General features: G+C 39.5%; 1 protein-coding gene across 1 annotated transcript in view; it reads left to right on the forward strand.

The window, feature by feature from the left end:
* RPGRIP1 (RPGR interacting protein 1) overlaps positions 1–12,868 on the forward strand; it is an 81,235-nt gene that overhangs the window by 20,615 nt on the left and 47,752 nt on the right. Inside the window, exons 3-9 of the mRNA XM_060619171.3 lie at positions 837–1,102; positions 2,373–2,472; positions 2,986–3,117; positions 5,506–5,611; positions 8,579–8,602; positions 10,752–10,898; positions 11,375–11,448. Of these exons, the coding sequence (XP_060475154.3) occupies positions 837–1,102; positions 2,373–2,472; positions 2,986–3,117; positions 5,506–5,611; positions 8,579–8,602; positions 10,752–10,898; positions 11,375–11,448 (849 nt within the window). The remainder of the gene's footprint in view (positions 1–836; positions 1,103–2,372; positions 2,473–2,985; positions 3,118–5,505; positions 5,612–8,578; positions 8,603–10,751; positions 10,899–11,374; positions 11,449–12,868) is intronic.

Raw genomic sequence — 12,868 nt, forward strand, 5'->3', positions numbered from 1 at the left:
TTAATTCACTTCTCCTAACAATCTAATGAGGCAGGTACTATTTTTATCTTTATTCATAGATGAGGAAACTGATCACAAAAGGTTAATGACGTGCCCAAGGCCACATAGTATGTCAGAACTGGCAGGCAGGGGGACCACAGAATTGGATGATAAGGGTTGAAAGCATGATTTTAGGTCAAGATGACAGATAGTGGGGGGCACCTGACTGACTCAGTCTGTGGAGCATGAGACTCTTGATCTCAGGATTGTGAGTTCGAGCCCCACATTGGGTGTAGAGATTAATTTAAAAAAAAAGATGACAAACAGTGATTGACTGTCCACCATAGGTAAGTCTCAATATATACTAGGGGCTATAGGGGTGTATACTAGAGGCTGTAGGAGAGTAATCCTTAAAGTTGGGTACATATACGGGGGTGTGCAGACAAGTGGGATGGGAGAAGTAAATATTAAAATTTATGCTTATATTTAATTACCAATTCTTTAAAAATTAGTATTTTTGTTTATGTTGTAACATAATCACAATTTATTAGGACAGAAGCCAATGTATATTATTTAAAAATAAATATATAAATAAATACATTGACGAACCCTGCCCCCCCCCCCACTTTTTTATTGCAATAGAATGGACAAAGATGGATACCACAACCTCCCTGTCCTCAAAAACTTACAGTGTATTGGGGATAGAAAATTAATTTTTTAAAGTATCGGTAATGGACCACAGTAGATAAATTTATATCAGAGATCAGTTCATGATGATTTGCCACCAAATGAACTGTAGAAATAATAACTCACAGAACTGGAAAGGCCCCTTCCACCGGCTCTACTTTTGCCCTTAGGATGAGGACAGCGTTGCGTCGGCTGATGGCTTCTGGCCGGGACCTGAGGGCAGAGGTGGTGGAAGCCCAACAGCCTGTACCGCGGCGGCGGAAGGCGGGGTGGCGACAGCCCCCCACTAAGCACCAGCACCCCCTGCTGCATGGGCTGCAGCTGCAGTTCCAGCGCGTCGGCCCCCCAGCTCCCCGCCGCAGCCAGCCTCGGGTCCACGCGGGACACAGACAGCTCCGCACGGCCGGTGCGCCGGTTCCCGAGAAACCCAAGAGGGGTAAGGTTCAGGACCAAGTTTCCAACAGGGCTGAAACACTGGGAAGGATTGATTTGGCAGCCACATTTTCCTCCTTACTGCTTTATTCCACCTGCTCTTTTTCCCAGTAGTTTCTACCTTCCTAAAATCTTTTTTCTCCTGGTGAGATGTCAGGTTCACAATTCTCAGTTCACCATGAAGTACCAGAGAGGAGAGAAGCAGACAAGGGAAACAGGAATTCTGCTGACCAAGTTATGCAGGGGGCCTAGAAAGTAGATTAGAATTATCCTTGATGATGAGTGATTTTAGGACAGGTCCCTCTACGGGAACTATGGGACCCTGGACTAATGCTGTGAGTCTAAAACTGGGATTATTAGTTTTTTTTGGAAAGTGGACGCCTTTGAGCCCATGATCAAACCGAGGCCTCCTCCCAAGAAAAATACACATATACATAATCAAAACTTTGCAGGGGCACCTGGAAATTCTGAAGTCCAAGCTTAGAAATCAGGCTGTAAGTGAGAAGTTGCGATTTCTTTTCTTCCTGTATTCCAAATGGCTAAGAGTCTATGGCTGCTAGGAAACCCAACATTGAATTAAATAAAATTTTTTTGTGTAAATTTCCTTCACCTAGCCTCCTCATCCCTGATTTAGGTCCATAGGAATTTGTTGTCTTTAGTTAAGTCTAAGTTCAGTTTGACTTCAGCATTATTGAGTATGAGTTATATACCCAGCATCAGAGGTAAAGATGCATTAGAGTTTTAGACACATAGTCCCTTTCTTCTTTGCAGCTTTCTTCTTCCCATTTATACTCTCTTACTTGACAGTCTGTAGTCCCACTCATTTATTAAGTCTGTATTTGCATATCTATGCAAGAGTAAAGACTGAGAGGGATGCCTGTGGTAGCTCAGGCAGTTAAGCAATTCTTTGATTTTGGCTCAGGTCACAATCTCATGGTTTGGTGAGTTCAACCCCCAAGTTGGACTCTGTGCTGACAAGCGTGGAACCTGCTTAGTATTCTCTCTCTCTTTCTCTCTCTCTCTCTCTCTCTCTGTGTCTGTCTGTCTCCCTCCCTCCCAGCTCTCTCTCTCTTTCTCTCTCAAAAATGAATAAATTAAAAAAAAAAAAAAAAGAATTGAGGAAAAAGAAAAAAGAGTAAAGACTGAGACCCCCTCCCCTGAGATCAGCGGTTATTATAAGGATTTCCCCCCAGGTCTCAAAGCTCCCTACTTTTAGCCCTCAGTGTTCTGGAGAAATCTATTGCAGAGTTTGCATCTTCTGTCTAAACTTCCAGAGCCCAGTGACAGGCTGAGCTACACAGCCCCTCCTACATTCAAGGAACACGTGACAAATGAAAAGATCAGAAGTGAAATATACAGTGAATCCAGTGAACTGTAAGTTCTTACTCCTTTATCCTGCACTGTTACTCCTTCAGCTTTAATTGGAAATACATTATTTAGGGAACAAGTGAATGTTGGCATTTTCAAATCTGTCCAGCATAATCAGAGAAGCTGAAAGTCAACTCTAGGTCAAATTCCAACTTCATTGCTTAAAAGATGGGAAATCAGCATCTGTCTGTCTTTGAAAAAAAGGCAAATAAAGGCCTTTTCCTTAAGTGAAGGTATTCTGTCTCTTTCCCTTTATATTTTTCTCCCTTAGGTCATAATTAATTTATACTTCTGTTTGACACTTGAAAGCTATATTTTGTAAGATTAACCATCACATATACCAAAATTACTAACTCCTCTAATTTCTTTTCATACATGTGAGAACTCAGTTCTAAATGCCTAGAACAGCAATTTCTATGTCTTCTTTTTGTGTTTAATGTTCCTAATTCTAGCAGTATAATTTCTTTCAGCAAAGTCATAATTATGACTAAACTCATTGGTCTGTGCATGCCTTAACAGTGCTCATATTGTGACCAGCAATACGATGCTGTTGGAAGAACCACCCAAGTCTCCTGAGAAAATGTGGTCCAAAGATGAAGATTTTGAACAGAGAAGGTCTTTGGGGTGTGCTCAGAAGGCCACAGAGCTTCGGTAAGAGTGCAGCATTCCATGCCTCAAGCCATATGAACTGGAAAAGTAAGAGATTCTTACTGGTATCTTTCCTCTGTCTCAGAGGAAAGGAGAATGCCTGGGGTTAAATTCAGTCTGAGAAATAGACCTGGATTCCTATGTGGGTTAAGAAATGGATTAACCTAAAGAGAATGTTTATGTAAATTAGAAGATTTGCTGCTTCACTTCACAGAAAGAAAACTGTTTCATCCTCGTCACAGATAGGAGTTCTCAGCTCTCAATGTGCATCAGTCTTTGGAGAACTTTATTTGATTTGATTTATTTATTTTTGAGAGTGAGAGGGGGAGAGAGAGTGAGAGAGGGAGGCAGGGAGAGAGAATGATTGGGGGAGGGACAGAGAGAGAAGGAGAGAGAGAGAATCCCAAGCAGGCTTGGCACTGTCAGTCTAGAGCCTGATGTGGGGCTCGAATTCACGAACTGTGAGATCATGACTTGAGCTGCAATCAAGAGTCTGTTGCCTAACTGACTGAACAACCCAGGTGCCCCTGGAGAACTTTTTTTTTAAAAGTAGACTTTATTTTTTTAGATTTATGAGTTTTAGATTCATAGCAAAATTGAGCAGAAAGTACAGAGATTTCCCATATATCCCTCATTTCCCGCCCCCACAGCCTCCCTTACTATCAGTCTCCCATACCAGAGTGGTATTTTTGTGACTATGGATGAACCTGCACTGATATATCATTATCACCCAGAGTCCATAGTTTACCTTAGGGTTCACTCTGGGTGTTGCACATTCTATGGGTTTGGACAAATGTATGATGACATGTATCTACCAGTACAGTACTATACAGAATAGATTCACTGCCCTAAACATCCTCTGTGCTCCCTGCCTGTTCATCCCTCCCTTCCCCCTCACCCCCCACACCGTTGATCTTTCTACTGTTTTTCTGACTTTGCCTTTGGCCAGAATGTCATATAGTTGGAATCATACACTATGTAGTCTTTTCAGATTGGCTTCTTTCACTTAGCAGTATGCATTTAGGTCTCCTGCATGTCTTTTCATGGCTTGATAGCTCATTTCTTTTAGCACTGAATAATGTTCCATTGTCTGGATGTACCACAGTGTTTTTATCCATTCACCTACTGAAGGACATCTTGGTTGCTTCCAAATTTTGGCAATTATGAATGAAATTGCTATAAACATCCATGTTCAAACATAGTTTTCAACTGGAGATGTTTTAAAACCACAGAAGTCGGAGGGTGGTGTCTGGGGGGGTCTGAGTTGGTTAAGCATCCCACTTTAGCTCAGGTCATGATCTCACGGCTTGTAAGGTCGAGCCCTACATCAGGCTCTGTGCTGTCAGTGCAGAGCACACTTGGGATCCTTTGTTTCCCTCTCTCTCTCCCCCACTCACTCTCTCAAAAATAAAAATCTAAAAAACAAATAAATAAAACCAAAGAAGCCTGAAGAGGAGGTGGGTGAGGGGATGGGTTAAATAGGCGATGGGTATTAAGGATGGTACTTGTTGTGATGAGCACTGGATGTTGTATGTAAGTGATGAATCACTGAATTCTACACCAGAAACCAATATTACACTGCATGTTAACTAACTGGAATTTGAATAAAAATTTGGAGAAAAAAAAGAAATGTTCTAATCAAAAAAAGACAATATTGATTAAGAAAACAAAAAATAATATATGAGATAATACAATATGGAACATACCACATAAAAATAAACAGGTAAATAAGTTATATAAAAGAAAAAACATGTGTATCTTATAATTTATTTCATGTAAACATATTCTGAAAATTAAAAAATAGATAAAACCCTACAGAAGTCTGGGCCCTATTCCAGAGATTCCCTTTCAATTATGTGGGAGTGGAGTTCATGCAGTACAATTATAAAGATTTCTCCAGATGATTCTAATAAGCAGTTGGGACTGGGAATCCCTGAGATAGAGTCTAATGAACCAAATCCTCCTGAATACCTTTCAAATAATAAAGAAAATATGATCTCCTAGGTTCAGAAATAATAATCTTCCCTTGTGTTCTCCATACCCATACCTTTCCAGTTTCTCAAAGGAAACAAGACTCAGATTCAGTTGGACTTTGCAAAGTTTATGGGAAGCTGTAAGCACCATAATTTTCAAAATAGCTATTATGTTTTCTCAGAACACAGAGTTTTAAGGTTGGTAGTCTCTCTCTCAAATCTCAGCTGGTGTGAAAGGGAAATGGGAGAAAAGAGGTTATTTATTGGGGTATACATTTGCTTCCTACTTCTGCTATGTTGTGGGCAAGATAAAAATGCAAGAGGAAGAGGAAGATGTTCTTGGTGCAGTGTTGGGGGAAAGGTGTTTAACTCTGTCCATTCACAGAGAGAATGTTTCAGCACTGTCTTCTTTGTCCAGAGCTTCCATTAAGGAGAATATAGAGCTGATTCGTCTTAAGAAGCTTCTACATGAAAGGAATACCTCGTTGGTAGCAACAAGAGCACAATTAACAGAAGTTCAAGAGGTGAGCTTCCAGGGCAAGTTAGCGTGGGATGGTCTGTGGTACCTTAAATCATAGAACCCTGGGATCCTTGGCTGTTTGAGAAGCCCTGGGTCCAATTGGGCATCCAGGTCCAACTGAAACTGTCTGTCGCCAGGTTGGGGGGAAAAGAGCCAGTTAGAATTATTTTCTCCATTATACACATGGAAGACCACAACTGAGAGAAATTAAATTACTCGTCTCAAAACTTATAGGGGATATTCAAATCCACATCTTGCAATTCAGAGTCTATTCTCTTTCCAGTATTCCCATTATCTCTCTATTAGGAAGAAAGCTCAAGCCCTGCCTTCTAAGGTAGAATTAAGTGGGGTTAACTTGTGCTCAGGGTTAAGTTCCCAGCCAGTGGCTACAATGATAATGTAATTAAGTTGGGAAGCCAAGAGCAGTCACAGGGGAAGGGAAGGAGACTAGTCTTTACTAAGCACTCTGTATGTGCTAGACTCAGTCCCAGAGTTTAAGCCTGAGAACAACCCTCAATGTAAGAACATTTAATGGATGGGGGAACTGAGCCTCAAAAAAGTTAAGTAAATTGCTCAAGTCATAAAAATAGTAAGGGGCAGAGCAGACCTTGAGTCTAGGTTTATCTGACACCAAGGCTCATGGTCTTTTCTCATTACCACACAATAGAAACTCCTATCTGAATGGTGGAAATAGGGCATCAAGGGTCTAAGTGATAGATTAGCACCATTCTTTTATTGGATAAATATTTATTGAGTGTCAGGAACTGTGCAAAGCATTTGACACAAAGATTACAATGTAAGACAGCTCATGCCTTCGAGGAACTTACCAGAGAGAGAGAGAACAAGATGTAAACAAGTACAGCTATCTGCATACAGGGTATTGGGGACACAACAGAAAGTAGTCAGATCTACCAGAGAATGGGGTATGGGATCCGAAAAAGATTCATAACAGAGTATATTATTGAGCCAAATATTGGGATACTGAAAGATTAGCAGGTGCTAGTGAGTATGCAAGAGAGGGGAGGGTTTTCTAGGGGAGGAGAGGTGTAGGCCAAGGCATGGAAGTGAGAAACATCAGGGTCCAAATCATGGAGGCCTTATCAGGATTTTAGACTTAATCCCATTGACAGTGGAGAGCTGCAGAAAGGCTTTAAATAAGTTGATAACGTGATCAATTTTCCCCAAAGAGATCACCTTGCTTTTGTTTTTAATGTTTGAACTTTTTTTGAAATACATTTTAATAAAGAAATAATACCTTAAAAACTATTATAAAGCAATAATTCTTAATTCTGGGTAGTAGAATTATAGGTGACTGATATGTTCTAGTATTTTTCTGAAATTTTCAACTTATCAAAAATTACAAAACTACAAGGAAGGATCATCTAGCAGTGGAGTGAATGATACAGGTTGGCTGGTATAAGTAAAGTGATCAGGTATGAAATGAGTTCAGTGGTACAAAGGAGATAGGATGAGGGTTCCCACCAAGACAGTGAGAGAGGCCCACGGAGAGAGGCCCACGGAGAATTGGCAACTTGCAGGAAATAGAAGAATGACATCATCACCAAAAGGGAGTGGTTGGGGGAAAAGGGGAAATAAAGATGACCCCTGGGTATCTAGTGTGGGCAAGAAGATGGTGGTGGTGTCATTCATCTAGGTTGGGTTCAGTTAGCACTGCCCTGAGTACTTCTGTTCTGATGGGGACAAAGGGATCTTTACAAGGTCAACCCCCCAACCTGTATTTTGGAGAGACCTATACATCTGCTTGTAGTCTTTTGATTTGGTTAATTTTGGTAGCACCTACAGAATATGGAAATATGAGATGGACGATAATTTAAAATTGTATGGGTAAATAGCAGTATTTGTAGGATTACATTTTTTTTCTATAACTCCATCTATTCCTCCATCACATTGAAGGAAAAAAGGAAGAAAGCCATTCTAAATACTTACCCATGTTAGTGGGAGGGGTGGAGATGGCCTAAAATGTGAGTAATCTCCCACACTTTTTTAAAATGTAGGTTTTACAATTTGTTTTTCTCTAGCAGTTTACCTTTCTAGTCATCCTTTCTTATACATGTAGTAAAAAAAAATGCATTCTCTTAATCCCTTAGCAAAATATGGTGGTCAGTAGCTCAGACTCTGGGGTTAGACAAGATGATGTAAAGTTCTGCTTCTGCCTCTTGATAGCTATATGACTCTGAGCAAGTGACTTAGCTTCGGAGCTTTGGGTTTCTCATTTTTAAGGTTCAGGTAATAATGTCTACCTCTCAGATACGCTGTGAGAATTAAATGAGATATATGTGAAACAATTGTAATGATCATAAGATAATAGATCATGAAACACATAGTAACTGCTCAACCAACAATAGCTGTTGTAGTTAGTTTGGTTATTGTTTTTTCTGTTTCTGAAACTGGGAAGAGAGCTTTCTGAAATATGCTGAGTAAGAGCACCTACTTTGAAAATAAATGTTTTTCTTGGATAATCTACCAAATGCAATACAATTGTGAATAAATGACCCTTCCTTAAAGAAATTGTATCATCTGTTATATTCACAGACTTCCTGGCAAGCTAAGGCAGGGGAAAAGTAGCAGCAATTAGTTTTTAAAAAAGTACACAAACTGACTTGATTTGTGAGAATTTTTAAATATCTCTTAGGGGCACCTGGGTGGCTCAGTCAGTTGAGCATCCGACTTCGGCTCAGGTCATGATCTCATGATTTGTGGATTCAGGCCCTGCATCAGGCTCTGTGCTGACATCCAGAGCCTGGAGCCTGCTTCAGATTCTGCGTCTCCCTCTATCTCTCTGTCTCTCCCCCACTCACTCTCTGTCTCCTCTCTCTCAAAAAAAATAAAACATTAAAAAATTCTCATATCTCTTAAACTAACCACTTAAACGTTTGTAGTACAGAGATAAATATGAAAACAAACATCAAGCTGATATGTCAGTAGAATAATATGTGTTTCTTTCTTTCAGGCATATGAAGCTCTGCTCCAGAAGGTACTAAATAGATTCTTTGAATCTCTGTTTCTTAGTAGTAAAAGTAATAAAACCCAAAGAAATTTGTATTAATCTTCAAGTAATATGACACCAGAATTTAGCCAAGTAAATTAAAGTTATTATGACATATAATTTCTTTTTTTTTAATGTTTATTTATTTGGGTAGGGGGGCAGAGAGAGAATCTCACCCAGACTCTGAACTGTCAGCACAGAGCCCTATGTGGGACTTGAACTCACAAACTGTGAGATCATGACCTGAGCCAAAATCAAGAGTCAGACGCTTAATTGACTGAGCCACCCAGGCACCCCTATGACATATAATTTATATTAAGACAAATGTACTATTACTGTTGTCAGAAGATATTTATTGTGCCATTTTCATAAAACTGAAATACAAGATCTGAAATATTTAGAATAGTATTTTTCAGCCTATTGCTAGAGAGAATTATATAGCATCTGTTCAGAAATTCCTAAGAGTATTCCTCTAGCATGTATAAGGTGATGAAATATAGCAAACTTGTTGCATATCTTCTCTGAGTTCTTAAATGTTCAACCCCATTCATTCCTGTGAGTGGAGTACAGATCAAGCTGGGTGAATGTCCATGATTAAGCGTAACTAAGGGGTGCCTGGTGGCTCAGTCAGTTAAGCGTCCAACTCTTTTTTTTTTTAATTTGTTTAACGTTTATTAATTTTTGACACACACACAGAGAGAGAGAGACAGAACATGAGTAGGGGAGGGGCAGAGAGAGGGAGACACAGAATCTGAAGCAGGCTCCAGGCTCTGAGCTGTCAGCACAGAGCCCGACGCAGGGCTCGAACTCACAGACCGTGAGATCATGACCTGAGCTGAAGTTGGGCGCTCAACCGACTGAGCCACCTAGGCGCCCCAAAAGTGTCCAACTCTTGATTTAGGCTCAGGTCCAAATCCAAAATCCCAAAGCCTCCTTGAGACTCTGTCTCCCTCTTCCTCTGCTCCTTTCCCGCTTGCTATCTCTCCCTCAAAATAAATGAAAATAAACTTAAAAAGATACAGGTTCTCTAGTATTAAAAAAAAAAAAAAGAGAGAGAGAGAGAGAGTTACTAAGGCAGAGTTCCCAGCACGAACACCCACAGCTGTTCGTTACCAGAGATGTCCACTAGAAAAATGCACACTTAACTTCTAGAGTTAACATTGCTTGCTGGGTGCAAAGGGAAGAGTATATCAACATAAGAAGCATTCAAATAAATTGGAAATTGATATTCAAAGCCTGATAGGAACTTTTAAAGAAACATCTCTCCTAAGCTAAAATGGAATCATGTACCCAGAGGGAAAGAACACATTCTCTTCATTTTCTTATCCCTTAAGGTGTAAAGTTAGGTTATTGATTTGTGCTATTTACAGTTGTAAATTTCCCTCTGAGCACTGCTTCATGGAATCTCATAAGTTGGGTATGTTGTACTTTTCCCCCGCTTATCTCAATGCATTTTCTAATGTCAGTACTTTATTTAATTTCTACATTTTGGTGAATTTTCCAGTTTTCCTTCTGTTGTTGAGATCTAGCTTAAATGTATTATTATTATTGGAGAATATACATTGTATAAATTCAGTCTTTAAAACATTTATTTTGGGGGCATGTGGGTTGTTTAGTTGGTTGGGCGTCTGGCTCTTGATTTTGACTCAGGTCATGATTTCACAGTTGGTGAGATTGAGCCCCACATCCGACTCTGTGCTGACAGCACAGAGCCTACTTGGGATTCTCTCTCTCCCCGTCTCTGTGCCCCTCCCCTGCTCACACACTCTCTCTTTCAAAATAAATAAATAAACATTAAAAAAAAAAAGAAGCATTCAAATAGCTTAGAAAGTAAACGCAGCTGTGAAAGGTGGCACTTCACTTAGAACCAGGGTATAATTTGACCCTTGGGAAAATTAATGCTCCAATTAAGAATTATAGGTTCCTGGAGTGGAAAATCTTCACTAACAGGGAAATGATACTTCCTGAGAAATACTAGGGTGAAAAAAAAGGTCAATTTACAGTGCAAAGGGACCCTGCTATTAACCAAAATCATTCTTCTTGACATCCACTGGGGAATGCTAGGGTTGCTGGTATCTTGAGACCATTTCTGCTGAGTGATATGACCATTCCCAGAGCAACTTTCCTGTTGCCCCAGAATCAGGGAATCCTGAGTGCAGCCCATGATGCCCTTCTCAAGCAAGTGAATGAGCTCAGGGCAGAACTGAAGGAGGAGAGCAAGAAGGCTGTGAGTCTGAAGAGCCAACTGGAAGATGTGTCCATCCTGCAGATAACACTGAAGGAGGTAAATAACAATAGTAATTGAAAGATAGCATAAATTGTAAGTTACATTTCAATTTCAGAGATGTTAAAAGTGCTTCTTAGCAATAATATGGCTGTTTATTTTTTTCAAATGAGTAAGATGAGGCTCCAAGTGATTAAATAATTTACTCAAGATTACACCATTAGGGGGGAAACTTGGATTTGTACTTGTGTCCTCTGAAGTTTTTGCTGTATTATAATGTTCCGTTATTTCCTTAACAGTAGAAATCCAGACACTGTGAAAATCTGCTTCAGAGAATCCTCATTATTTCCAATAAAAGTTTTTATCACACTTTAAAAATTGGTTTGAGTCTTTCTAGTTGAATGGCTCCTCATAGACATGTGAGATGAACATAGAAAGCCTCCTATCCAAGCCCCACTCTGCCACAGAAGAGGAAAGACCTGTGCAAGGAAATCGATGTTTGGATTTTATCTCAGGCACTTTTCTGTCATTCTTAGTTTCAGGAGAGAGTTGAAGATTTGGAAAAAGAACGAAAATTGCTGAATGACAATTATGACAAACTCTTAGAAAAGTAAGTACCAAGTTTGGATCCCAGAGCACTGTTTGCTATAAAAGACAGTTATAGAAAAGGGTCCTCACATTCTAAAAACACTACCCAGTGTTGATAAGGATATGAGGAAGCTTACACTCAATACTCTTAGTGAGAATATAAATCAGCACAGTCTTTTTGGAAGGGAATTTGATGCTATCTATCAAACTGTTAAACATGCATATACATGTATTTGCAAAGATAATGTATATTAAGAATTTTAATTACTGCATTGTTGGTAATAGAAAAAAAAAAGTGGAAACATCCAAATTTCCTTTGATAGGGATTGGTTAAATAAATCATGTTGCATCCCCACAATAAAATACTATGAAGCTGTTAAAAATGAAGTAGACCTATATGCCTAAAACATATTGTTAGAAGTCAAGTTGCAAAAGACTATGTTAACTCTGACTTAATTTATTGTGTGTGAGTGTGTGTGTGTATGTGTGTGTGAATCTGCAATCCTCTAATGAGATGAAAGGATTAGAGTAGGGCAAAGAGGAACCTTCACTTTTAATCTATATACTTCGGTATCATCTTGATTTTCCACAACAAGCATATATTCATTTATTAATTTTGAAATTTAAAATACCTGGAAGTTAAAAAAAAAAAGTTAAATGTGCCTTCTGACTCAGTGTAAGGCAGCCGAAGGTAGATTGGGGAGGTAATATGGGAGCATCCTGGGAACATCTGATGCTCTTCAACTCAGTGAACCAAAGTAGTGAAACAAATGGCAAACATTACTACTGACCTCTTCCCTTCATCACTCAGAACATTATCTTCTTGGATCATCATGTAATGTATGGATAGGAAGGGCCAAGAACTCTTAATACTAGCCTAAGCAAGTTGTTTTTAGACCACATTTATTACAATGATAAATAGAAAAAACACATATGCAAAAATAATAGCTTGGGGGAGCCTCAGTTATGCATCTGACTGACTGTTGGTTTCAGCTCAGGTCATGATCTCGCAGTTTGTGCATTGAAACCCCACATCGGACTCCATGCTGACAGTGCAGAGTCTGCTTAAGATTCTCTTTCCTTCTCTGTCTCTGCCGCTCCTCCACACATGCACACAACTCTCTTTCAAAATAGATAAACTTAAAAAAATAAAGGAAGAAGTAATAGCTTGATTATCAATATCTCTTCAATCAAAGACTGACCATGTGTGTTTTACACTCAGAATGGGTCTGCCTTGGCAGCTAGATACAGGGGTGTGCAGGGTACAGTCATTGGGAAGTTTAATTCCTGCCCTTCAGTATAGTAATTTATAATCTAGTTCAAAGACCAGTATTTTCTAGACCAGCCATTGGTGAAGATAGAGGAGTGGAGTAAGGAAAAGAGGAGACTCTGGTCCTCATTTTTTTAAAAAGTTTATTTATTTAAGTAATCTCTGCACTCAA

This window comes from Panthera onca, chromosome B3 (genome assembly GCF_046562875.1).
Source record: "Panthera onca isolate mPanOnc1 chromosome B3, mPanOnc1 haplotype 2, whole genome shotgun sequence".
NCBI classification, from domain to species: domain Eukaryota; kingdom Metazoa; phylum Chordata; class Mammalia; order Carnivora; family Felidae; genus Panthera; species Panthera onca.